Genomic DNA, 27,198 nt, shown 5'->3' with positions numbered 1-27,198 from the left:
ACACGAACCCTGAACATACCAGAGGTGAGATCAGGTACTTAGGAAGAGTAAGCATCCCATGTTGACCGGTCTTGATAAGATAAACTCTGTTATCCGTAATCAAAATCGGTATGTAAAAACGTGTTTGTTTTGTTTGTTTAACATCAAATAGAGCGTTTTCCCACTGATATTGAGACGTTACTAACTGTAGATGAAGGCCCACAAAGTTAGACCTATGCATGGCGCCGTAGCAGTGATGATTTTTTAACGTACATGTAGCATCGCCTATGGTGAAAAGCGCCCTCCGTTTTAAAGGTCCCGCGACTTTCACTTTTTATACCAAACAGTTGGTGAAAGAGTAATCTCTACCTATTAGATTTGATGTCAAGCCACAAGTGGACTCTAACCCACGACCTCCCTGTCATAAAACGAATGATCTAGCCACTGAGCCATCACGACCAGTTGGGTTAAGTATGATCTTATATCTTGAAAATACGGATGTATATTTAATTGCTGTGATAAAATTTAGAAATTCATTTCAAAATTAAGGATTATCTCCCTCATGCATAGCTCTTATCCTTAGACGAATTTGACTCCACTTTTCGGTACTCTGTTTTTCCCTATAATAGCTCTAGCAAGTTTATTTTTATTTCGAATTTTAAAGATTTCGGTTGAGCATCACTGAAGAGACATTATTTGTCGAAATACGCATCTGGTGCATCAAAATTGGTACCGTATAAGTTTTACATTTTTATCTTATCGTTACAAAGTAATGGTCCAGATAACAATGTTGTAAAATGGTAATTGGTATGTAGCACCAAACTTCGATTGTGTAGGTATATTCATTGATTGATTCTATGACCATCACCGGTGAAGGGCTGCCAAATCTAGGCCTATGCACGGCGCTTACGGCCTTTGAGCAGTGAGGGATCTTTATCTTGCCACAAATGCTGTGACACGGGACCTGTTATTTGTGGTCTCATCCGAAGGGCCGCCACATTTAGTCGCCTTTTACGACAAGCAAGGGGTACTGAAGACCTATTCTAACCCGGATCTCCCACGGGAATGTGTGGGTATAATCATGAATATTGATTACAATAAATTGAAATTATGAACCTCAAACAGATATATTGCAAAAGAAAAGTGAAATATTGATGCCCTTACAGCATTCATCACACTTTGTTGCAACTCTGCGGATAAATATAAGATTCTAAGATCGAGAAATTGGCCAAGAGATTAGAATACCACAACATGTAGGTTCTTCATATTTGAGACATGATGTAGGACGATGTTTCTTATATATTCTATGTAGAAAGTGAAAACATTATGCACACGAGTTCAATAATAACAAAACCACGATAACGACAACATGCAAATTTTGAACAGGATTTTTACTTGAGTCTATGGCACAGGTGACCTAGTAATATTCATGTAATCTGTTATTCAAGTTTGCCCTAGCAATGAAACAAAGTGGAACATTATATCCGACCAGAAAGACACGCTGGTAGTAATTAAAAGGATTCTTCCTATGCATTCGTTACCCTACTATTTTTACATTGTGTACGGATGTACGTACACCATCACATTTTCTTTTGTGTAAATTTACTTTTTTGTTTTCTTCTTTGTTTACTCAGAAAAATATGATTAATTGTGAATTCCAACCCGCGAAAGCGCGCTTGCTAAGCGAATGCGCTATCCACTCCACCGTCGCATCTCTACTGTTTTTTTGAGGGAAAATTTGATGTATAAACTGAAGTTTACCACTAACCAATGCAACCATTGTAAAGAAAATGTGTCCAGATATTTGACTGATATGAAAATGATGAGTTATAACTCCACTTCTGATGATTATGCTAAAATAGAATATCAAAACTATGAATTTTAAATATCTGCATACAAGTTGGAAGTGCGTTCTAAGTGATCACTCGTTGTTTCATTAAGACGTAAATATTGATCTACATTTAGAAGAAAAAAATATGGACAATCAGTATGATAATTATTATAATGTTACATTTTCGTATACCCTTCGGGTCGTGCAATAGTTGTCAAAACCCTGACTACTTTTTCATAGTATACTTAAAATATAGCATCATTCTATGAATTCAAGGCATAAAACGTAAAACATAAACGAATTAAAATAACATTTAATGATGCAGACATATCACCAGTCGCGGTAGCCCAGTGGTTAGGGCGTTTGCTTCGTGACAGGGAGGTCGTGAGTTCGAGTCCCGCTCATGTCAATGCCGCTTCAAACCTCTGACATTAAAATAGGTAGTGATTACTCCTTCGCCAAACGCTCGGCATCAAATTGAGAATATCACGGGTCTTTCGGAAAATAATCTTAAGAAAGGAGATCCCCTATAGAAGTAAGTGGTGACAAGTTAAAGAACCATCACTGCTAAGTATAGGTATAAATTTAAGGTACTTCAACTACAGCTGATGATATTCTAATATCTAATTATCGAAGGGACGTAAAAATAAACAAACACAATCCTTGTGATTTGATCTTTAAAAATATTTGTGCGAATTTCTCCGATGATCATTGTCGCCTATAAAGAATGATGATTCGATAGTTTAATGTTACAAAGAAGTAAATACTAAAAGAACTGACCAGGTGGCCCTTGTATGAGAGTAAATCTCGATGAGAGAGCTTTCTTGATAGCCTCTAACTGCTTTTCGTTGTTTGGCTGTAGAATTTCGTTCTTTGTGTCGTATTTTGATTGAATTGCCAAACGCCGATGGGTTTCGTCTGAAAACATACAGCACTTTAGAATTCATGAACCCGTTTTAGACAGAATGATAAATTCTCAGAAATTCAGTAGGAATGTCAATAATTGATTTACCTAAATCAGGTATCTTTTCTCGAAGAGCTATTGATTTTGCAAGGTGTGCTGTTGCTAATCCTTTAAAGGCATTTTCAATGTGCCTAAAAAGTAATAAAAACTTCAAAAACATTTCATCAAAATTTGGGCGGTCTGTCTTGAAGTTAACTCATGTGATACTTACCTATCTGAGTCGGACAACTGAAGAATTTCAACAGTACATGTTGGGCTGCTGGGCACTATCATTGAAGATACTGGTCTAGTGCTACTTTTATGTAGCTTGAAGTGCACTTTAACATCGCCTTTTATTTTACCCTTTTGACATAACTTTGTTTCACCATGTCCGACCCATATCCATCGCTCGTCTGGTGAGCATGCCTTATTTCGTTGTGATGGAACTCCTTTCACCAACTCGCACCGGATACAGAGCAGATCTGCTTGGTAAGAAACAATGTCCTCTTCATTTTCCTTTTGCCAGTTGAAATCTATATCTCTTTGCAGACAGAATGTCTTAGGTAGGACGAAAAATCCATCAAATATATCTGAATCAGAAAAGTGAACGAGTAAATCGTTTATAACTATTGATATCGATTTCGTTGCGTTGGTCACGGATTCCATTCTAAATATATTCAGCCATCTCTGAATGTATTCATGCAATGCCATCCTTCTGTTGCCTGCATGCTTTGTGGCGTACGCTGCAAAACAACGCACTGGGTTAGAAATGTGCTGAATGCAGCACTTCACGTTCTTTGTAATTTCCAGAAGATGAATGACAGGCATCAACATTCCTTCCTTTTGTTCAGCTCCAATTTGAAGAGGAAGGATTTGGGCTTTGTTGAAGGTCAATTTGAACTCGGTATATTGTTTTCCAATGACACCACCTATCGTTTCAGAGCTTGCATCGTTTTGTGTATTTTGGCACTCCCGAACTAAGGGCAGAACCTCAGGTTCAAAGACATTGTCATCTTCCAAAGAATTAATGTTATCTCTGGTGAGAGAGTCTAATAATGTTTTCCATTTTCTAAAAGAAACAAAAATGACTTTTTGGTGTGGATTTATATTCACTGGCCCTCTTTTGAATTTTGATGCATCTGAAGAAAACCCGAGTGATGAATACAATCGCTGTTGCCATGACAGAGCTGACAAAATTCCGTTTTCATCATTCTCTTCTAAAATTGGTTTTGACTTCACCTTCAGTAAATGATACTGAATTTCACCGCATGTTCTTGTTAGTTCTCTTTTGCCGGGAAAAGAAACGAAAATGGATTTTTCTGACGCTGACATGACCAGGCTATGTGAAACCAAAGGCTGCTTTTGAAGTTGTCTTCCAAGATGAAGTAACCGACACTGCCTTTCAAATTCTCTTGGTCGCCTTTCGTTGATATTCTTACACAGCATTTCAACTTCTCTTTGAGAATATGGAGATTCCGTATTTTCAAGGAGAGCATGAACTAGCCGATTTACGATCAAATCAGCATATCGCCGAATAGGAGATGTAAAATGAACGTACGGGTACATTCCTAAAGAGAAATGCAATTTTTCATGAGGTGACCCAGAACATTGGTAAGAGGAGGTCTCCTGAAATGAAATCCAAGATTCATAGGCCATTGCTTGTTTTGGATGAAATTCATCAGTGCCTGCTAACGTTTGTATATTCTTAAAATTTCCTTCCTTATAAGATGATACCATTTTGTTCCATATATGCTTTTGTATTGGCAGTTGTTGTGATAATCGATCATCAGGAACTTCGTCAAATGACAATGTGTTTCCTGTCGGAAGAATTTGGTTTTGAAGTGAGAGGACAAAATTTGCAATGACCGGGAAATGCTCTACCCATTCATTTACTTTGGAAGATGATGGTTTGCTTTGAATGCGAAGAGGGACACAATCTGGAAATCTTTCAATCAAAGTTTGCCCCATGGTCTGATTTGCAAGAATCATGCATTCTTCCACTATGACATGTGCATCAAGGGATTGAAAATACGAGTTGCTACAATCATTTTGTGATGATTCGAATGGAAATGAAAGAACTCTATTTTTCAAGCGTCTGGAACGAATGCATTTGGTAATATCATGAAAAACGCACAATTCCTGTTTGAAGTCATCCTTTTTAGTTGTCCCCGATATTATTTGTTGAACTTCGTGATACGTAAATCGTCGCTGTGACTGAATATATGTGCTTTCTATCCTGTGTCTCAAGACTTTCCCAGATTTATCCATTTTGTAAAAAACTGAAATAGCTTTTCGTTTTGCATCAGGACGGAGACTGCAAATGTTCTTTCCCAATGGTTCAGGAAGCATATGGTACGGTGGGATGTTTTCCCCAGGATAAAATGTCGTTGATCTCTTTTGTGCTTCTAGATCAATAGGGTCATTTTTATGTACGACACTTCCAACATCTGCGATATGAACACCGATCTCAAATTCATTTTCTGATATTGTTCTTACACTTAGCGCGTCATCCAAGTCCATTGATTCCTTTTCATCAATTGTGAAAACACGAAGACAATCCGATAAATCTTTTCTCTGTTTATCAATATTCAGATATGACTTTCGCTCCAAGATTTCTTCAACCTTGTGAACTGTATTTTCTTTGTACAATACTGATACATTACTCCGTAGACATAGCAGTCGTAAGGAAGATTTCATATCACATTTTGTATCATACACTCCAATCACAGCCCCGAGAGGATATAGATCTCCCCATGCGATGAAACATACAAGGAAGGTGTATCCTTTTCTTTTTGACTGATCAATATTCTTAAGCTGATGGAATTCCAGATCCTTTGTTCTTGCATTATACTTATAGATTTCGATTTGAGATTCTGTCTTTCGGTTTTTATGTAGGACATAGATTTTCGGAACTGTTTTGCACACGGGTTTCACGAGATGCATTACAGTATGGTCAAGTGTACAAATGAGGACAGGATTTCTAGGTAAAGTTTGATTCGTCTTGGTTATGCCGATGACCCTCCCGTATGTTTTGTCCTCATCGTCAGTAGACTGTATTGGAATATTAGATTTTTTCGTGTGAGGTTTCAAAATTTCAACAACAACATGATCTTGATTGAAGACTTTTCCACATTTACACCGCCCTGATATTTCGATTTCCATATGATTATCTAGGCTAAAGCAGAGTGCTTTGTGGGGGTTGATAATCTCTATCTTACAATGTTTGTATTTTTGTGGAGACTCTTTACAACGTTTCAGACTTTCCTCGGCGCTTAACATTTCGTCATAAAATTTCTTTTCTTTGAACTCAAAGCTATTTATGAATCTGTCTGATAAATCAAGGCCATGAACTAACAACGTTTCGTCAACAATTTCATTTTTGTGCTCACTGCTGTAAACTTTGCATGATTCTTCATAAAAATTATTCATGAATTCTTCTTCGGTCTTTTTTATTTCATCCTGTGATGAATATTCCTCATCAGATGATTCGAAATCCCATTTGCACTCCATCGACATTTCAAGAGGTAACGGATCAAATTCATCTTGACCATGTACTTCTGAACCAGTTTTACTGGATTGTGATCGCCGTCTAGATTGTTTTTTCTTTTGTTGTTGATGCTGTTGGGACTCCTGCTCTACGTGTGTTATCTGTCGTCTGCGTCTTTTATTTCGGGATTTTGTAACTGGCAAGTCGAACTCTGTTACGTCTTTCCAACTTTTGATTTGATGGTTCGGATTAGTAATTGCACCACGAATGTCTTCAACCTTTTGTTTCTCACTCCAAGGATCAAAAGTACCCGTAGGATTTTGGTCATCATTATTTCTTCGTTTTGCTGAAAGACAATTTTTCAAGCTGACATACATGATAAAATTGTAATTCATTCAGAAAATGATTTGAAAATAAAATTATTTAACGTCTTACGGGCAGTGGTTGCCTAATGGTTAAGGTCGAAGTGAGCAGTCCTGTGTTCGATTCTCAATCGAAGCGCCGCGTCAAACTTATAAAGACGTTAAACATTGTAATTTATGATGACTGTTTCCTCGACAAGCTCACGGCATCAAAGCGAAAGTCACGGGTCTTTGTATACAACCTTTAAAACGGAAGTCCCTTGTCACAGTAAGCGTTAGCATGATAGAAAATTCTCACTGTTACAGACCTGAGAAACATGCTTCGATCAAACAATGTCGCACTTCATCTGAAGTTGAAAAAGTTTTTATACTATTGCCAAGTTCTCAAAATGTGAAGTAAACAACAAATAAATCTTACGTCTGCTTCTTGACTTTTTCTTCTTGGATAGTTGCTCGCCACATTTTCTCTGTTCTTGAGACTGAAACGGTATGTACTATAAGTATAAAATAATGTCATTAAATGTCTATTGTAATATGACTGAAGTAAATTTGTAGTCTACTTTAGCAAAAGCATAAGCGTCTGTATCTCTAATCCACTCTTCATCTGGTGCACTTTCACATTGTGAACATTGGTTTCCCCGTAATCTTGATACTAGTTCCTATTGAATACAGTTTCGACAAAGCTTTAATTTGTAAGAAAAATATTAATTACAATATTGTTTTAGAGAAAATGAATTAATGAAAACAATGTTTTTTAATTAACAGTTAAGGAAAATATGTTTTCAAGACTACCTCGTCGTTCGCCTCCTGTGCCTTTTTTATGGCTACGTCTAGTTTTCCAACTTTTTCTAGTGCATGAGCCCAGAGTATCAGAAGTTTTGTAAACTCTGGATACCCGCTAAAGTTATGATTTACTGAAATGAGAGAATGATGATGCTATCATTTCTTTCTGGGTACAAACCATACTGAGCTAGATTTACATTTACAGCAATAAAGGGTGTCCGGGTAGCGCTCTCGCTTCTCACCACTGCAACCTGAGTTCGATTCCCGTAATTGGCAGTGATTGTATGTGAGAGGGCATGGTGGTCGCCCGCTCGTATATGTGGGTTTCCTCCGGGTATTCCGGTTTCCTCCCACATAAATGACCCCCTAGCGCGAACATCCGTGCGTCAAATGACCTCATTGGAAATAGCTTTCGAGCTTTCATGGGTTATCCTTGGTATTTATATATGAATGTTTGTATGTAGGTATATTTACCGGTACTTTATTTTCAATTTTGAATTATATCATACCAGATCTTTGAAAAAAGAATAAATGGATTCGATATGAAAGACACCATAGAGTCATCCACATCTGCTTCGTATGTGGATATGTTATTGAAAATATCAATGGAAACTAACGACTAAACTTTATGACAAACGAGATGATTTCAGTTTCTCTATCGTCAACTTTCCATATTTATGTAGCAATATTCCATTATCACCTGCATATAGTGTGTATATATGCAAGGTGAAGATAACGAACAGTGATCAATCTCATAACTCCTACAAGCAATACAAAATAGATAGTTGGGCAAACACGGACCCCTGGACACACCAGAGGTGGGATCAGGTGCCTAGGAGGAGTAAGCATCCCCTGTTGACCGGTCACACCCGCCGTGAGCCCCATATCCTGATCAGGTAAACGGAGTTATCCGCAGTCAAAATCAGTGTGCCAAGAACGTCTTAACAATCGGTATGAAACACGTCAGACAGCATTTGACCCAATGCGAGATTGTATTGACGAACTAGATCGTTATAACGACCATAGAATTTGCGAAATGCTGACTTCAATCGAGACTGTTGAAATCCCTGTACCATCAACTTGTTTGTCAGTAGCTTACCTCGATTTAAAAACTGACTATACCCAGAACAAGCTCTTGCATATCGAATCAGTTGAGATATATAAACACCATATGCAGATGATAATAGAATATTGCTACATAAATGTGGAAAGTTGACGATGGAGAAGCTGAAATCATCCCGTTTGTCATACAGTTGAGTTGTTAGTTGGCCGTTAATGTCTACTTTCAATAAAATATCTAAGTATGAAGCAGAAGTAGACGACTCTGTGGTGTCCTTTATTTCCACCTCACACGGATATATCAAATCGACATATGAATGAAAGCTATCATTGTTAATAGACAAAACGTCATCGATATATCTAAAAGTCGAATTGAAGGTCACAGCGAGAGATTTTTTCTTCTCACGTAGAAGTTTTTGAATAAATTCTGCTTCATATGAATATAAAAACAGGTCAGCTAACAAAGGAGCACAATTCGTGCCCATGGGAATTCCAACAGACTGTTGGAAGACCTGATCACCAAAGACCACGAAGATATTGTCAATGAGGAACTCTAGCATATTTTTTATTTCAACTTCAGAGTACTTGTGCGTGGAATCAGAGTGGTGTTTAACAAAGTAAGTTTTTGAATGACTGATCACTAGATATGAATATTTCCGTTTTCCGTTTTTGTTGAAGAAGCAACTGTCTATGATGTCAAAAAGTCTAGTCTTTAATTTATCGTGGGGAATGGTCGTGTATAGTGTTGAAAAGTCATAGGTTTTAATGCTATTGATTTGGGAAAAATTCTGTGATTTCAAGTTTACTAAAAGTACTGTAGAATTTTTTAGAATCCACATTTGATTAACACCACTTCTGGCATATGTAGTCGCACAGTAAGTTTGAAGTTTCTCCTTCACAGCTGTTAACATTTTCGTGAGGAGCAAAGATAGGGGCTTGGTAGAGCACTTACTGGATCCAGCAATGTATCTTTGTTTGTAAGGGTTTTTATGTAGTTTAGGAATCCAGTATAGGTACGGTAACTCATATTCATTCGACCCATTGACTGGAATATTAAATGTGTCTAAAACTGAAGCATGGTTTTGAAGAATTTCGTCTTTTGAAAGGGCAGTTGGAGTATAAGTATGATTACCAAAAGTGGAATTAATGCCAAGTTCGTTTAAAATACAGTTGTAATAATGAGCCTTACAAACAAAGACAATGTTGTTACTAGCTTTGTCAGCTAGAACCAAAACATATTCCTCATGTAACCTATCTAATTCTTTTATCACTTCTGGTTTACTAAACACAGAAGGATAGATGGTACGGACTTTTGTTTTCATGTGTCTAATGCGGGATTTTAATATCCCTCTTATGCTTTTAACCCATTCTGACAATGTATCAAGTTCTTGTTTTTCATATTTAGCCCATCGTCTGGCATAATCTTCGACAGAACTCATAATAGAGATGAAGTTCTGTCGTCAATTAAAAGACCGAGGTTCTCTGTATTTAGAACCTTTAAGAATAAGTGATTTGAGGTCCTCATTTTCAACTATATTAACATCACCAGTAATGACATGTCCAGCTGGACTGTAGTTGAAAGAAGATGAAGAACAAGAACATGTTGGTGGATTACGTATAAGATGGTCTATATCTAAGCACTGCAAAGTTTGTTTATAATTAAAAAGTTTGGATACAATAGTAGAAGTATAGCTGTAGGAAATACAGGGTGTAGACTTGAACTTGAAATAAGTTGGAATACACGACTGAACCCTTTTATGACGAAGAATGTTGCTTATGTTGACGGCATCTATTCCTTTGTTTGTAAATTTGAGCTTAAGGAACTGACGGCATGATTTGGAAGGAATATCATCCAGGGTCCGTGCTGGTTTATAGAGCCTGTGGTAGGCAACATCCATAATCATAGAGTTGAGTCTATATTCAGGTGTTGAAAAATCCAAGTATAGACTAGCCATAGCTTCTTCAAATAACGTATGTAAAACCCTCAATGGAATAGAGTAAAGTTTTGTACGAATATGATGTGGACCCAATTGTCTGTTGACGTGAGGCAAAAGTGAATCAAACGTGACATAATTTATACTTGGTCTTTTATATGAACGATGTCCGTGACTGCGTTTTCGTCTTTGGGTATTGGGAAAGAGTCCCATCACATTAACTTTATTTCCTTGTGGACTAGTCAAATTTCCCACATCATATACATTATCATTGCATCCATATGGAAATGCAGTGCCTAGGGTCCCCATCCAGTGATCTTCTCGTTGTCTACGAAAAGGGGTGCTTAATGTAGGATTGTTTGTGTGATCTCAACTGATTCGAAACGTAATAGCTTTTTTTTTTTTTTTTTTTTTTTTTTTACGTATAATCAATTTTTAAATCGAGGCAGGCTACTGATAAACAAGTTAATGTTACAGGGATTTCAATAGTCTCGTTTAAAGTCAGCATTTCGAAAATTCTATGGTCATTATAATGATCTAGTTTGCCAATACAACCTATCTTTAGGTCAGATACTGTCTGACGTGTTTCATACCGATAGTTAAGACGTTCTTGGCACTGATTTTGACTACTGATTACTCTGTTTACCTGATCAAGACATAGGGCTTATGGCGGGTATGACCGGTCGACAGGGGATGCTTATTCCTCCTGGCCACCCGATTCCACCTCTGGTATGTCCAGTGGTCCGTGTTTTCCCAACCCTTTATTTTGTATTCCTTATAGGAATTATGAGATTGATAACTGTTCGTTATCTACACCTGTCATTTAAATCAATTTAATTCGCCCCATATCAAGGAAAATGCGAAAAACAGAGAAAAATAGTAATAAAAATTAAAGAAGGCTACCCTTAAAACGCACGGATCTAAAATCAACATCACCCGTACAATTCGGATTGCTTATATTGTGAACTTCAAGCAAATTAATTTTATATGCATGTCACATGTCCTACTAATACATGCATGATCTGGACACAACGTGTATATGCCACAATATCCTAGTTTTTATTCAACACAAACCTTCCACCAAGATCAATCAAATTACCAAGTTTGATGATCCTAGGGGTTGTAGTGCGAAATATGTGATCCAGACATGTTTAGCCTTAATATTCCAGAAGGAGGTCACAGTGAACCTAGTTTTAGTAATCGACACCATGCCACTTTCCCCCAAGATGCATTAACTTAAAAGTTTTAATATCCTACACCTATCACCGAGAAAGATGGAACCCAGACAGGAAAAGACCAACTGATAGACGAACGGACAGGGAAGCCAAAATCATGACACAGCAAGTGCAACAAAATTTATTAATGCAATTCGGGATCAAGGAGAAGCAAGAAGGAGGAGAGATCTTATTCATGCAGGGTGAAGATAACGAACAGTGATCAATCTCATAACTCCTATAAGCAATACAAAATAGATAGTTGGGCAAACATGGACCCCTGGACACACCAGAGGTGGGATCAGGTGCCAAGGAGGAGTAAGCATCCCCTGAAGAATTGTATATCCGTAGATAAATACACTCATAGAATCTAACGTGATGTTTTGCAACAAAAAGCATAAACATGTAGTACAAATCACTTACAGGCAAAAACCATTCAAGTCGGTGAATTTTAATGATTTACGTGAAAAGGTACCATATGTTGTCTTATGAAATTGTTACAGATTGTCACAAGTGTACTAAAGGGTTTGATACAGAGTTAGAAGTAGATTATTAGCACGTCTCACCAGTAGGAATCTAGTACCACCGCGTACCATTGCTTATGTACAAAGTAAGTGTTTGTTTTTAAATTTCTTTTGAAAGTAAATTGTATAAAAATCATCCATTCTATGATATGCAATCGGTTCTTTAAAGAATATGTATTGAAATGAATATGATATGTGACTCACATTTTATGCACATTCTGCACACCAGTTCAGCCAAATTCTGAATATAAAAGTATGCATATAGTGAGAAATGTTTAATAAAAAAATTAGTTTGCCTACAACATGCACCACAACTATCATGGAGGTTTCAACTGAAGCACTTCAACAGGTAACAAATATGAATGGATATGTGTTTGTCATTCACTTTGAAGTCATGGTCTTTGAGGGGTGTGTGTGTCTTTTTTAAAAGAATAGTTTTGTTCCTGCTTACGTAGATTTTTTGTGTGTTTATATCGATGTTGTTGATTCAGACTTAATCTTTATACATGTATACACAAAAAGCTATGTACCTTGCGAAGGAGTTTCCAGCCACCATGAATAAAGAATTTCAAGAATTCTCTCTGTATAAGTTCAGTGGCCCCTTCCTGACTGCTATGGCGACTCAGTAGATGTTCATAGGAAATTCTCAACTCCATCGTGCAGTGCCACACAATGGGGTGTTCTTCTTCCGAGTACTCATCGATTATTTCTTGTATGTCTCTCAGTAACCCGAGTTTTCTCTTTCAGAATAAGCATTGTATATTACATCTAATTATAAGGTACTCACTCGAGATATTTACCGCAAAATAAATCACATATCATTGCATTTTTACCTATATCATTATTATGATAATTAAGCCTTTTGACTTATTTACATACAATTTACTCATGTATACAAGCATGTAAGTAAATAAAGAACTTAAGAATTTTATCAAAATATTTACAAATATTTATAGTTAAAACCCAGATATAGCACAAAATTTTCCCAAGAGACCCTTTATTTTTATTATTCACAAACCTTTACTTAAAAATTCAATAGAAAATATTACCCAAAAATTCAAATCCTTCAAAAGAGTCTTTTATTGTTGCATTTCACGTATTGATAACCGATTTACTTTAATATTGTTGTTTTATATATATAAAAAAAAACAAAAAAAAAAAAAACCACCACGTAAAAACTGCAAAATCCTACTTCATTTGATGTGTCCAGAATCTTGAGTATCCTATGACCTTAACTCTTAATTGTATACATTCTAAAACCGAACTGTAATCGATAGTTTAATTCAGGAAAACCTATATCTTACCGCCAAAGAAACACTTGGAGTGTTCAAGACTGGTAACCAGACATTGGTGGGATCCTCGTTGTTTGAGGAAAGAAGTTTCACTGTAAGTTACAATATCAGGAGTAAACCAATTTTCTCATATGCAATACATTAACTCGGCATGGTTACAGAGGTGAAAAACTCAAAACATATTTTCTCGTTACCTCTGTAAAAGCACTTGGTCATTAAGAATGGATCACAGACCTGTCGATAAAAGAAATAAAACATTCATTACGTCATTATACAGTATTACGAAACACTCCATTTTCTATTAGTGAATATGATGATGCCTTTTGTCTACTCTGAGAAGTAGAAATTTGCAAAAATGTGCATTATCCAAAGTATTTCGGAGTATTTCTCCTTGCGTTCAATACGTACTCTTGCTCTGGAGTCTCATTATGTGCTTTTATCCTTGTGGTAGTCATATGCAATATTCTGTATTTCAAACGGATAGTTTCGGATTAATTGTAATATTCCGGGTTTTTAAGCAGTCACCTTCCATGTTCTATAGTGCAATTTTCAAACCAAACATCGCACTTGGTACAGTGTAAATTCTTCGAGACTACTTATCTCTATTGCACATTTTGTAGCGTAACAGGATATACTGAGGTATTTTGGTGACATGAATAAAGCGACAAACATTTGTAGCTGTCCTGTCCACCTATAAGATACTTCGTGTTGCGAGGTCCTTAGCAGGGCAGTCAGCACTCTAAATTAGCTTCAATAGGCTTCACTCAGTCACAAGAGGTGTAGACCAGATTAAGGTCATCTACATAATTCTTCAGTGCTGGACTGGACTGACGACTGAGGCTGTTGCTCACAGTGTGTGTCGGAATATTAAGGTTCTATGTACAGTGCGTCTGAATATTAAGATTCTACAGTGTGTCTGAATATTAAGGTTCTACAGTTTGTGTCTGAATATTAAGGTTCTACAGTGTGTGTCTGAATATTAAGGTTCTACAGTGTGTGTCTGAATATTGAGGTTCTACAGTGTGTGTCTGAATATTAAGGTTCTACAGTGTGTGTCTGAATATTAAGGTTCTACAGTGTGTGTCTGAATATTAAGGTTCTACAGTTTGTGTCTGAATATTAAGGTTCTACAGTGTGTCTGAATATTAAGGTTCTACAGTTTGTGTCTGAATATTGAGGTTCTACAGTGTGTGTCTGAATATTAAGGTTCTATAGTGTGTCTGAATATTAAGGTTCTACAGTGTGTCTGAATATTAAGGTTCTACAGTGTGTGTCTGAATATTAAGGTTCTACAGTTTGTGTTTGAATATTAAGGTTCTACAGTGTGTGTCTGAATGTTAAGGTTCTACAGTTTGTGTCTGAATATTAAGGTTCTACAGTGTGTGTCTGAATATTAAGGTTCTACAATGTGTGTCTGAATATTAAGGTTGTACAGTGTGTGTCTGAATATTAAGATTCTACAGTTTGTGTCTGAATATTAAGGTTCTACAGTGTGTGTCTGAATATTAAGGTTCTACAGTTTGTGTCTGAATATTAAGGTTCTACAGTGTGTGTCTGAATATTAAGGTTCTACAGTTTGGGTCTGAATATTAAGGTTCTACAGTTTGGGTCTGAATATTAAGGTTCTATAGTGTGTCTGAATATTAAGGTTCTACAGTGTGTGTCTGAATATTAAGGTTCTACAGTTTGTGTCTGAATATTAAGGTTCTACAGTGTGTCTGAATATTAAGGTTCTACAGTGTGTGTCTGAATATTAAGGTTCTACAGTTTGTGTTTGAATATTAAGGTTCTATAGTTTGTCTGAATATTAAGGTTCTACAGTTTGTGTCTGAATATTAAGGTTCTACAGTGTGTGTCTGAATATTAAGGTTCTACAGTGTGAGTCTGAATATTAAGATTTTACAGTATTTTTGAATATCAAAGTTTTACAGTTTGTGTCTGAATATTAAGGTTGTACAGTGTGTGTCTGAATATTAAGGTTCTACAGTTTGTGTCTGAATATTAAGGTTCTACAGTGTGTGTCTGAATATTAAGGTTCTACAGTGTGTGTCTGAATATTAAGGTTCTACAGTGTGTGTCTGAATATTAAGGTTCTACAGTTTGTGTCTGAATAATAAGGTTCTACAGTGTGTCTGAATATTAAGGTTCTACAGTGTGTCTGAATATTAAGGTTCTATAGTGTGTCTGAATATTAAGGTTGTACAGTGTGTGTCTGAATATTAAGGTTCTACAGTGTGTATCTGAATATTAAGGTTCTACAGTATGTGTCTGAATATTAAGGTTCTACAGTGTGTGTCTGAATATTAAGGTTCTACAGTTTGTGTCTGAATATTAAGGTTCTACAGTTTGTGTCTGAATATTAAGGTTCTACAGTGTGTGTCTGAATATTAAGGTTCTACAGTGTGTGTCTGAATATTAAGGTTCTACAGTGTGTGTCTGAATATTAAGGTTGTACAGTGTGTGTCTGAATATTAAGGTTCTACAGTGTGTATCTGAATATTAAGATTCTACAGTTTGTGTCTGAATATTAAGGTTCTACAGTTTGTGTCTGAATATTAAGGTTCTACAGTGTGTGTCTGAATATTAAGGTTCTACAGTGTGTGTCTGAATATTAAGGTCCTACAGTGTGTGTCTGAATATTAAGGTCGTACAGTGTGTGTCTGAATATTAAGGTTCTACAGTGTGTATCTGAATATTAAGATTCTACAGTTTGTGTCTGAATATTAAGGTTCTACAGTTTGTGTCTGAATATTAAGGTTCTACAGTTTGTGTCTGAATATTAAGGTTCTACAGTGTGTGTCTGAATATTAAGGTTCTACAGTGTGTGTCTGAATATTAAGGTTCTACAGTGTGTGTCTGAATATTAAGGTTCTACAGTGTGTCTGAATATTAAGGTTCTACAGTGTGTGTCTGAATATTAAGGTTCTACAGTTTGTGTCTGAATATTAAGGTTCTACAGTGTGTGTCTGAATATTAAGGTTCTACAGTTTGTGTCTGAATATTAAGGTTCTACAGTTTGTGTCTGAATATTAAGGTTCTACAGTGTGTCTGAATATTAAGGTTCTACAGTGTGTGTCTGAATATTAAGGTTCTACAGTTTGTGTCTGAATATTAAGATTCTACAGTTTGTGTCTGAATATTAAGGTTCTACAGTGTGTCTGAATATTAAGGTTCTATAGTGTGTCTGAATATTAAGGTTCTACAGTGTGTGTCTGAATATTAAGGTTCTACAGTGTGTGTCTGAATATTAAGGTTCTACAGTATGTGTCTGAATATTAAGGTTCTACAGTGTGTTTCTGAATATTAAGGTTCTACAGTTTGTGTCTGAATATTAAGGTTCTACAGTTTGTGTCTGAATATTAAGGTTCTATAGTGTGTCTGAATATTAAGGTTGTACAGTGTGTGTCTGAATATTAAGGTTCTACAGTGTGTATCTGAATATTAAGATTCTACAGTTTGTGTCTGAATATTAAGGTTCTACAGTTTGTGTCTGAATATTAAGGTTCTACAGTGTGTGTCTCAATATTAAGGTTCTACAGTTTGTGTCTGAATATTAAGGTTCTATAGTTTGTCTGAATATTAAGGTTCTACAGTTTGTGTCTGAATGTTAAGGTTCTACAGTGTGTGTCTGAATATTAAGGTTGTACAGTGTGTGTCTGAATATTAAGATTCTACAGTGTTTTTGAATATCAAAGTTTTACAGTTTGTGTCTGAATATTAAGGTTGTACAGTTTGTGTCTGAATATTAAGGTTCTACAGTGTGTGTCTGAATATTAAGGTTCTACAGTGTGTGTCTGAATATTAAGGTTCTACAGTGTGTCTGAATATTAAGGTTCTACAGTGTGTGTCGGAATATTAAGGTTCTACAGTGTGTGTTTGAATGTTAAGGTTCTACAGTTTGTGTCTGAATATTAAGGTTCTACAGTGTGTGTCTGAATATTAAGGTTCTACAGTGTGTCTGAATATTAAGGTTCTATAGTGTGTCTGAATATTAAGGTTCTACAGTGTGTGTCTGAATATTAAGGTTCTACAGTGTGTGTCTGAATATTAAGGTTCTACAGTTTGTGTCTGAATATTAAGGTTCTACAGTTTGTGTCTGAATATTAAGGTTCTATAGTGTGTCTGAATATTAAGGTTGTACAGTGTGTGTCTGAATATTAAGGTTCTACAGTGTGTATCTGAATATTAAGATTCTACAGTTTGTGTCTGAATATTAAGGTTCTACAGTTTGTGTCTGAATATTAAGGTTGTACAGTGTGTGTCTGAATATTAAGGTTCTACAGTGTGTCTGAATATTAAGGTTCTACAGTGTGTGTCTGAATATTAAGGTTCTACAGTTTGTGTCTGAATATTAAGGTTCTACAGTGTGTCTGAATATTAAGGTTCTACAGTGTGTCTGAATATTAAGGTTCTACAGTGTGTCTGAATATTAAGGTTCTACAGTGTGTGTCTGAATATTAAGGTTGTACAGTTTGTGTCTGAATATTAAGGTTCTACAGTGTGTGTCTGAATATTATTATTATAATTGCCTATGATTTTCCCGTATTTTTTCCAGATCAGTGTTGTACATTATCCATGACGTCACAATATAGACATTTAACGTTCCGCTTACTTTGACGTCATAATCACTGTTACTATGATACTGCTATGTATACATTTTTGTAAAGCTTCTGAACATGTAATGAAAGCGCTAAAGCTTTACGGAGGATTTTTGTGTTTTCTTTTCATATTTTTTAAATATTAGTATCCGATTACTGAGACTCTATTTCAATTTTGGATATATATATATATATATATATATATATATATATACACATACATACACACAAACATATATATATATATATCACTAAATAATCACAACTAGGTACTGAAAATTTTCGCACCAGCCCGGGGTCGAACCAGCGACGTACGGCACTCACCGCCTAGCAAGATTGTCAAACCAGTGCGTAAGTCCACTCGGCCACAACGACTTCCCTATAAAAGGAAGTTTTGTTATGCTCCTAAAGCGCTACTTATACACACTGATGCAATCTCACACAGTCGCTGTGTCATTCAGTGTTTAAGATATTTTATAAGGAGAGTGGATCTCTCGATGCAATTGTACAGAATATTTAATATAAAGCACAAACAAAAAATTATAACACCCAACCTTACGTTTACCCCTAGGATCTAAACGATACATGTGATAATCAATTAATTAATATATAAAGCACTATATATATATATATATATATATATATATATATATATATATATATATATATCGCTATATTCAATTATTTTTTACTGTTTTCATCTTAAACCCTTCATTTTACAGGTACAAACTTTAATAGCCTCCTTGCATTATAAGAAAACACAATACATGTTTATATTTAATCCGCCCCCCCCCCCCCCCCAGTTTTCTACAAAACTTTTCTTGAATGAAACTGCTATTCAATCCACTTACCTGTCTCTCATTTAGAAGATACAAGCAATGGTTGTATATTTCCCAGGCAACGCGTTCATTCTCCAATCCGGAGTAATACTCCCGTCCAGAATCGTACAGCTGTCTGCAGAACTTCAAAGCTTTTTCAGGGTCATTTCTTTCCTGAATGCAAACCAATGCGGCTTGGAAAAATTTCACCCAATCGTCGTCTGTTTCCATGCCTTGAATTTGTCGGTCCTATTTTTGATATTGGTGTAGAATAACGGAATACTGAGTTGACCATCGCATGCTTACTAGAAATAACAGAAACACCTAACCTCAGTGAATGCTAAATTATATAGTATGGTAATGATTTAGGCTACTCAACATCCTTAATCAAACTTAAAAAACAAATCCATGCAAATTTCCTTGACAACTTCAACAATTAATTCAGGTTTATCAATCGTATCATTTCAAAGTATTTTAAGATTAGATCATTGTACACGGACGAGTAAAAAAATCAAAATATCTTTATTTCATTAATCAAGAAAATGAAATGATTAAAAAAAAATCATTATACTCATATATATGAGAAGTACATGTGTATATTCAGCACTTTTTTTTATATTATTTTGTCTATATATGCATATGAAAGGTGAAGATAACGAACAGTGATCAATCTCATAACTCCTACAAGTAATACAAAATAGGTAGTTGGGCAAACACGGACTCCTGGACACACCAGAGGTGGGATCAGGTGACTAGAAGGAGTAAGCATTCCCTGTCGACCGGTCACATCCACCATGAGCCTTTACATTAATCAGGTAAATAATTGAACATTGAATAGACTTTTGAAGTGTACACAAGTTCTCGATAAGTGATTTCCTACATAAGATATCAGTACACAGATGTCTGAATCACCGGTAGATACATTAAGCATACACACAGTTTTGGGATTATTGTTTCTGTTTGAACCTTCCACATTCACGTATTCCTATGTAGTATTTACTAGGACGCCCTGTCACACACTGTCAACGTTATTATTATCAGAATGTATGCCAAGTGGTATTTATTAAAATACTCCCCAACAAAATTAACGGTTATGGAGGCCCGATACACTACCGAAAGTACATTTTGGCAATAAATTCACCCCTGACATGTCACTCCAGTAATAAATAATTAACAAAACTAAAATAAAGACCCCAAAAAAAAGAAGGCTTTCTTTAAAAATTCACATTGCAAAGTAGAAAATAAGAGACATGTAAAACTTCGTGTAGGATCCCCAAAGATTCATAATAGATTACCACAGATAATAAACTTACAAAACAAGAATTAACAACCACGAACGGGAATTAAACATTGAAAGAGTAGAAAAAACATTCTCACCATTTAACAAACATGACATAGAGACAAACATAAGCACACTATTAAGTTGGTATCTATATGGACGGGTACTTGGTGAAGCAATGTCTTTCGATTATTGTTTGACTTTAGTATTACAAATACTAAATCTTCCCAATTTTTGTGATATTGTAGAGGAATTTATCAAATATATCAGATACAGATAGTGTTAAAAAGACGTTAAAGCAATCTGGAACAAAAAGTTTTTGGAGAAGTATGGGCGATGTTATGTATGATAGACATATATAGCGTTCTGTCATACTGTTTCAGTTTGGAAACCATACACATGTACATGTATAAATGCGATATACTCACAACTTATGGTTAAATACAGTATAAAATATATTTATTTATAGCATAACATGACTGGGCAGCAGACGGAGTCCACACAGACCTTATCCCGTGAGCTGCATGTACAACGTCACTACACCTACATATTATAAATACATATAGTTGATTGATCACTGTTCGTTATCTTCACCTTTCATATATTGACAAAGTTCAACTACATGTAAATTTTTCGAAAAATTATCACTTTCAAAAAGACGCACGCACATTTTCAATGTTTCCATAACAACTGTTCAAAGTTTGAAGAATGTCAAGTTAGCGGTGTAAAAGGAGTTTATGACACAAAATAGGTACCATCTATTCAAGACATGCTTAAAAAATGACAAAGTTCAACTACATGTGAATTTTTCAAAAAATGTCTGATCACTTTCAAATAGACACATGCACAACTTTAATGTGTCCATAACAACTGTACAAAGTTTGAGGAGCGTCAAGTAAGAGGTGGGAGAGGAGTCGGTTGCACAAAGTAGATACTTTATTACACTGAAAATCAGACGCCATCCGATTCTCAATCGATCTTTCGATTTTGTTTTCGACTTTCGTATCCACATACATGTAATAGTAATACGATTTAGTTGAAATCAAATCGGATGAGAATTTTGAAAAAAAAAAAAAAAATCGACCAAAATAATAAAGTTTAAAAAAAAAAAATAATGATTACAATATATTTTCTTTCTATTACTTACCCTGGTCATTGAAAATTCTAAAGTTAGATACTCTCGGGTTTTTTGACATTATCCTTTATGCACGTTGTTTTTCGAAAACATTCTCGGCCTGTTTTACAAGTTATACTTTCGGATTTGATTCTATGAAATACAGAAGGTGCACTGCACCCGGTCGAATATATATATATAGACCTATTATGTTTATTTTTGATAAACGGCCTATAGATATTCTATTTCGCAACGAAAATTTTTTAACAATACAAGTTATCGATTTAGAGGAACTGTATTTTTGAGGTTATAGACACACTATACACGTTTTTTTTAAATTGTTGGATGATTAAAAAATGAGGTCGCTTCATTAAAACTTGTAGAACTATAAGGAAGCGTTTAATACTTGAAATGAAAATATATTAAGATACACTCTCCTTTGCCCATAACATATTTACTTAGTGTAACCGAAGGTTAATATTTCATAAACTTTACCAATAATGTTAAAAATAAATTAATCACTTTGTACAGTGTATGAATACACTTGACGGAAGGAATGTTAATATTTAAGAAATTCCTTTGAGTTTTTAACTGATTTGAAAATGTAAATATAAAAAATACCTTTCAGTTTATGAAATGATATACCTAGAAGCTCCAATTTTATCATTTGATATACATGTACTTTCAAAAACTGAACGACGTAGATTACTTAAATAAACCAGTCTCTTGGCAACCAGCCAACGGAGCCGTCAGGTGCATATTTTAATTTCACAGAATAACAATGATAAATTCAAATATGTTTTGTAAATTTTCGACCCTTGGAGAATTTTTCATTCATCGAGTCGACACCAGCTGTAGTTGAAGTGTGACAAAAATTTAAGCTATGCGTACCGCTCAGGAATAATCTAACTGTGTCTTGCAACATGCCCTCTCAACAATTAGAATGCCGCCCATGTACCCGTAAGGCGGAACGAGTGGATACAAGATTAAATAATCTGAGAATAGATAGAATCATGAACGAGCAGCAAATCAATATACGTTTCCCTTTGAAAAATGGATTTAACCCCAAGTGGTTAAATCTTAATACCCGTAATGTAGTAGAAAATTGCAGAATAGTTCCGAAACGATTTTAAAATCGCCAAAGAGTAAGCGTTCAAATTCAAAGTTAAAAAATTAATATTACAATTAACCTCATTAATAATTCGCAAGTCCTTAACACTGGAAAAAAAAATCGTAAAATAATATTGTAAACTGAATACTGTGAAATGTCACTTTGATTGCCATTGTTCTGGAAACTGTCATCGAAATGTAGTAGGGTGAATTAATATCAATAATTTATTTTATTTTTAGTGTAAATAAAATATGTAAGTTGCAAAACATAAACTTTTATTGGATTATATAATGGTCTTCCATATTTCTCTATTTAGATATGTAGTAATGTAATTATGACCTTAATGGCTTTCCTTATGATTAAACCATGCATGCAGTTGTTGTTCATGGTCTATTTAATTCATTTTGGTTGGCTAAGCTTAGTGTCAAAGGTTATATGTCATGGGTTTTGTGAGTTCTGTTGGATTTTTAGATAGTCAGTTGTATTCACTAGCAGAGTGTTGAAGGGTGGTTTTCTTTGCATATCTTTTGACATCTTTTTTTCTGACTTGAGGTAAGAAAATGAATCTTAACATATTTATTGGTGTGAATGTGTTAATGAATGAAAGAAATGAAATTATGTACTTTATTTCATATTTAACAAAGGAGTAAAATAGAATTAATATTTTATACAGGTTCCTTGAAAATCAGTTATCTTCCTATTTTTGATATTTTGGCTCTGGTACCATATATCTGGTAAGATCATTGTTTTGTATGTATTTCTGTGATGTCTAACTTATATTTGTCATAGAATTTCTTTTGTGTGTGTTCGATGTGTACTTTACCATTTAGTTTGCATAAATGTCATAAATGATAAGATTTATTATATTTAAATGCATTATGGGTAAAGAGCCTCATTTTGAGATTTAAATGTTATTTTATAATTTTTCTTAAACTTTACACAAAATAATGGACGAATAATTTTGTGTTCATTGTATTGAAATTATTTCCCTAGTATTTGTATATTTTATGTGGTGTGTGATTGTGTATGCTTATAATTGTTTATTATGTTTCAGAGCTGCTATTTACATGTCAGAAATAGATTTATTTCTTCAATAAACTCATAACCTGTCACGGATGGTATGTGTGGTCATTAGAACCGGTTTGCAACCCCGTAACAGAAATACCTTGCTGTTTTTGAAAACAAATGTTCAGCAAAGAACCGCACACCACCATATATGGAAAAAAAAATGAAATGCACCTTTCACTGAGAGGTTGAAGACAAAAATAGTACGATACGCAGTGGACACGGAATTACACTGTAGAATTGAAAAACGAAAAGAGGGAAAAGATGTGTTTGCCAGTACAATCTGGTAATTTTCTTCCTTAAATTAGGCCTAACGAATGCAATTTTCATGAAAAGAAGAATAGTAAACTTTCATATTAGAGGGAATGTTTTACGATTTCCCCCCAAATTTTGATTTTTATTTTTAAGGATCAAAATCTACTATCTAATATGTTCAAATGGTTTTTACAATAAAGCAATATGCATTATGACAGAAGCTAATTTTAGAAAGTTAGTACCGTATTTGTGGAAACAAAGATTGGGGTGTATTATATAAATATTGTATGTAGTTGAGGGTAACATTGAAAATTTTCACCCCGAGAAAACCTTTGTCAACCGAGGCGTAGCCGAGGTTGACAATGTTTTCTCGAGGGGTGAAAATTTCAATGTTACCCTCAACTACATGCAATATTTGTTTTATTATACTGAATGTTATGTAAACAGGAAAGCAGAAAAACTTACGTCTGTTGACATTTGATCAATCACTGTCATACGACATTTCGTATATCGATGCAGGTATTCCTGTTTATTACAAACGCTCAAATGACGTCGTCTAACAATCTACGGCGAACCGTTCGCGCATAAATTTGACGCATGTGATAATTTTTTATAATATCACCCGTAGTCAAGTACTGTTACCCGTTGCTAGATATTATCACCCTGGGGCGCGTGCTTTCTGTTCTCAGAGGGTAACAATATGTTTTTTCAAATGCTTCTCGACCAATCAGATTCGAGTATTTTAAATGAAAGTATAATAATATTGTTTACAAAGTTTTCAAAATAAATGGATATCAATTTAAGTTTATCATGTATCATGTTAAGTTTTCAAGTATTTTTTTTTAAGGTAAAATGTGTTATTCATAAGTTAAATTTGTGACTGTGCAAAATTAAAATGCTTTAAATAACAATGAGAACATTTAACTAGTTGTTTGTAAACTTAAAAAAGACTCGAATCTTTGTTTACATAACAGAGTTAAGTCTAAAATCTTGCTCTTATTCTTGCATTCAGAAGGTCCAAATTTGGGTAATCAACATGAATGAGTTATATTTTTAACGCTTAACATCTAAAGTACAAAATATTTTTCACTCTCAAAAAAACGTGAACCATTCCCTTTTAAAAGATTTGAAGCTACAATGTTGAATATTTAACATTTCTTAATTTACAGCGAGCGTTTATTTGAAACTATAAGTTGAATTTCCCGTAAAACATTCTTTGAACTTTAATGAAAATCAAAAGGCTCAACATTATTTTACAATCAAGACCAAATTCATAATTATATATATATATATAATTATGAATTTGGTCTATATATATATAAAGTATCTTTTTTCGAAGTAAAATATATTGAAAAAACCAACTCTAAACATTTTGTAGAAATATTTTGATCGTGTTACCGGTCTTCTTCAGTCGTGTTTATCTCTCATAGCAACGTAACGCACGACTACATACACGAAAGTACTATGACGTCACAGTAAGTATTATAAAATTGAAAAGCAACGTCAAAGTACTAGTACTAGTATATCATTACATCAATTTGATGAAGAAAATACACAGAAACAGTCCACGTATCGCGGGAGAAAGAAGTAACTTTCGACATGGGTGTCCACACGGTACGAATTTGGTGAAATCAAATGGGATGAGAAAGTCGAAAAAATAATCTCCCCAAATAAAGGTTTAAAAAAGTACATTACATTTTCTTTATTACTTACCCTGATCATTGGCCATTTTAGAATTAGATACTATCTGGGGTTTTTACTTTATATCCTTTATGCATTTCGTTTTTTAAAAACATTGTATTTTACATGTTAAGCTTTCGGATTTGATTCTGTGAAAATAATACAGAAGGTTCATATATTGATTTATCATGTTTACTTTTGTTCGAACTCAGTGATAAGCGGCCTATATATTTCATTCTATTTCAATGAGATGACTGAAACGAAAAAATACCGGGTATTAATAATGCATCGATTTAGAGTAACTGTATTTTAAAGGTTATAGACACGCTATACACGTTTTTTTTAGTTGTTGGTTGATTAAAAAATGAAGGTGGCTTTATTAAAACTTGTAGAATAAGCTTAAGGAAGCGTTCAATACTTGAAATGAAAATATATCAACATGCACTCTCCTTTACCCATAACATTCTTATCAAGTGTAACTGAAGGTTAATATCTCGTAAAGTTGTAAACATACGAGATACCTTTCAATTGTTTATTTTTTATGTATACCACTTAAATAAACAAGATTATAAAATAATATTGCAAAATTTATCAAAAGTATATGTTTTTTTTAGTGATATTTTGACCAGAAAACAACATTCAATTTATTGAAGAGTTATGGCATCACGATCCCGATTATTACTATTTCGTTTGGATAAAGAATTGAGCGATGTGACATATTGCATCAGTAATTAATTTTATCTATGATTGATAGTTATTCGGAATTCATGATCGTTGATTTTCTTGTCCCCCCCCTTTTTTTTTTTTTGGTTGTTCTGTTTTTTTTAAATGCATTTTTAAACCCCCTCTTCAATTCATCAATTTATTTCATATTTTGTTTCTTTGTCCATTGGCCAATTATTGATTCAAATCAATATTGAATTATGAAAATTATACCATTTTTCTATTTTGTGTATAATTCTATTAGAATTTCACCGTTCGTTTTAAAATACGAAATAAAAAGACGCATCTTTACCGGGTTAAAAGTGTAGATTTTTGTACAAACAAAATAACAAAAATAGGAATAAAATGTGATAATATATATATATATATATATATATATATATATATATATATATATATATATATATATATAGAGAGAGAGAGAGAGAGAGAGAGAGAGAGAGAGAGAGCTTGAGCTTTGGGGCGAGTTGTCCCGAAGATGGGGCGAGTTGTCCCGAAGATGGGGCGAGTTGTCCCGCTTGAGGGCGAATTGTCTTGGGGGCGAGTTGTCCTTATACCTCTTGAAGACTGTGTTGAGGATGCGGCAAAGGAGGTACGGAGGGGGTGCGGATCCAGTGCAGAAACCCACCAGCTCTGTGCTTGAATTTGTCTAAATAATTTAGATAGTCGCCCAAATTTCTTTAGTTACTGACCGAAAGCAGAAGGATAGTTGTGTGTACAAATGTATTTATGGCCGAAAGTGTTTAACCAAGCTCGGACGTCCATAACTTTATGAGAAAGGCATAGAAGATGCATTAAACCACTGTCTTTAATAGATAGTTGGCCTCTAGCCCCGATGCGTTATTGCATAAAGAATTACTTGATAAATAAGTGTATGTGTATTCAATTTAAACTATAATACAGAGAGCTTTATACCCTATTAAGGAGCATACGCTTATTGATAATACGGGGAATAGGATTCTGAATCCTATATTCAATCCAGGATATGCCTGGATATATTAAAATAAATTAATAATAGACCTAAATGGGAAGTTTAATATTAAGGATTTAGAAATGCAGTGTTTGAGTGTTGGCTGTAGTTTGTGTTATTTTAAGGAAAGACATGCATGTTAGTATTATTATTATTATTTTTATTTATTTTTTATTA

The 27,198-nt window shown here is 34.6% G+C and overlaps 1 protein-coding gene and 1 long non-coding RNA gene across 6 annotated transcripts in view; one reads left to right on the top strand and one right to left on the bottom strand.

Moving 5' to 3' along the window:
• LOC125672130 (helicase with zinc finger domain 2-like) overlaps positions 1-25,468 on the bottom strand; it is a 36,032-nt gene extending 10,564 nt beyond the window's left edge. The window contains exons 1-12 of one of the 5 annotated variants that reach the window (XM_056162074.1): positions 25,362-25,468; positions 18,858-19,129; positions 13,603-13,642; positions 13,421-13,500; positions 12,647-12,856; positions 12,321-12,357; positions 7,395-7,516; positions 7,163-7,261; positions 7,021-7,081; positions 2,986-6,586; positions 2,823-2,905; positions 2,591-2,728 (exon numbers count right to left, since the gene is read on the bottom strand). In XM_056162074.1, the coding sequence (XP_056018049.1) occupies positions 2,591-2,728; positions 2,823-2,905; positions 2,986-6,586; positions 7,021-7,081; positions 7,163-7,261; positions 7,395-7,516; positions 12,321-12,357; positions 12,647-12,856; positions 13,421-13,500; positions 13,603-13,642; positions 18,858-19,055 (4,669 nt within the window). In that variant the 5' untranslated portion in view covers positions 19,056-19,129; positions 25,362-25,468. Of the gene's footprint in view, positions 1-2,590; positions 2,729-2,822; positions 2,906-2,985; positions 6,587-7,020; positions 7,082-7,162; positions 7,262-7,394; positions 7,517-12,320; positions 12,358-12,646; positions 12,857-13,420; positions 13,501-13,602; positions 13,643-18,857; positions 19,130-21,250; positions 21,418-21,838; positions 21,907-22,108; positions 22,215-25,361 lie in introns of those variants that run through there. The other 4 variants (XM_056162073.1, XM_056162076.1, XM_056162075.1 and 1 more) reach the window with 4 other exon arrangements.
• On the top strand, positions 22,527-23,440 carry LOC130054012 (uncharacterized). Its single transcript, XR_008802260.1, has 2 exons — positions 22,527-23,062; positions 23,383-23,440. It is a non-coding gene; the product is annotated as an uncharacterized LOC130054012 (long non-coding RNA).
• Positions 25,469-27,198: the final 1,730 nt, after the last annotated feature.

The sequence above is a fragment of the Ostrea edulis genome, chromosome 4 (genome assembly GCF_947568905.1).
Source record: "Ostrea edulis chromosome 4, xbOstEdul1.1, whole genome shotgun sequence".
NCBI lineage: Eukaryota > Metazoa > Mollusca > Bivalvia > Ostreida > Ostreidae > Ostrea > Ostrea edulis.
Note: the sequence above shows the minus strand (reverse complement) of the source record. Positions and strands in the feature narration are given on the sequence as shown.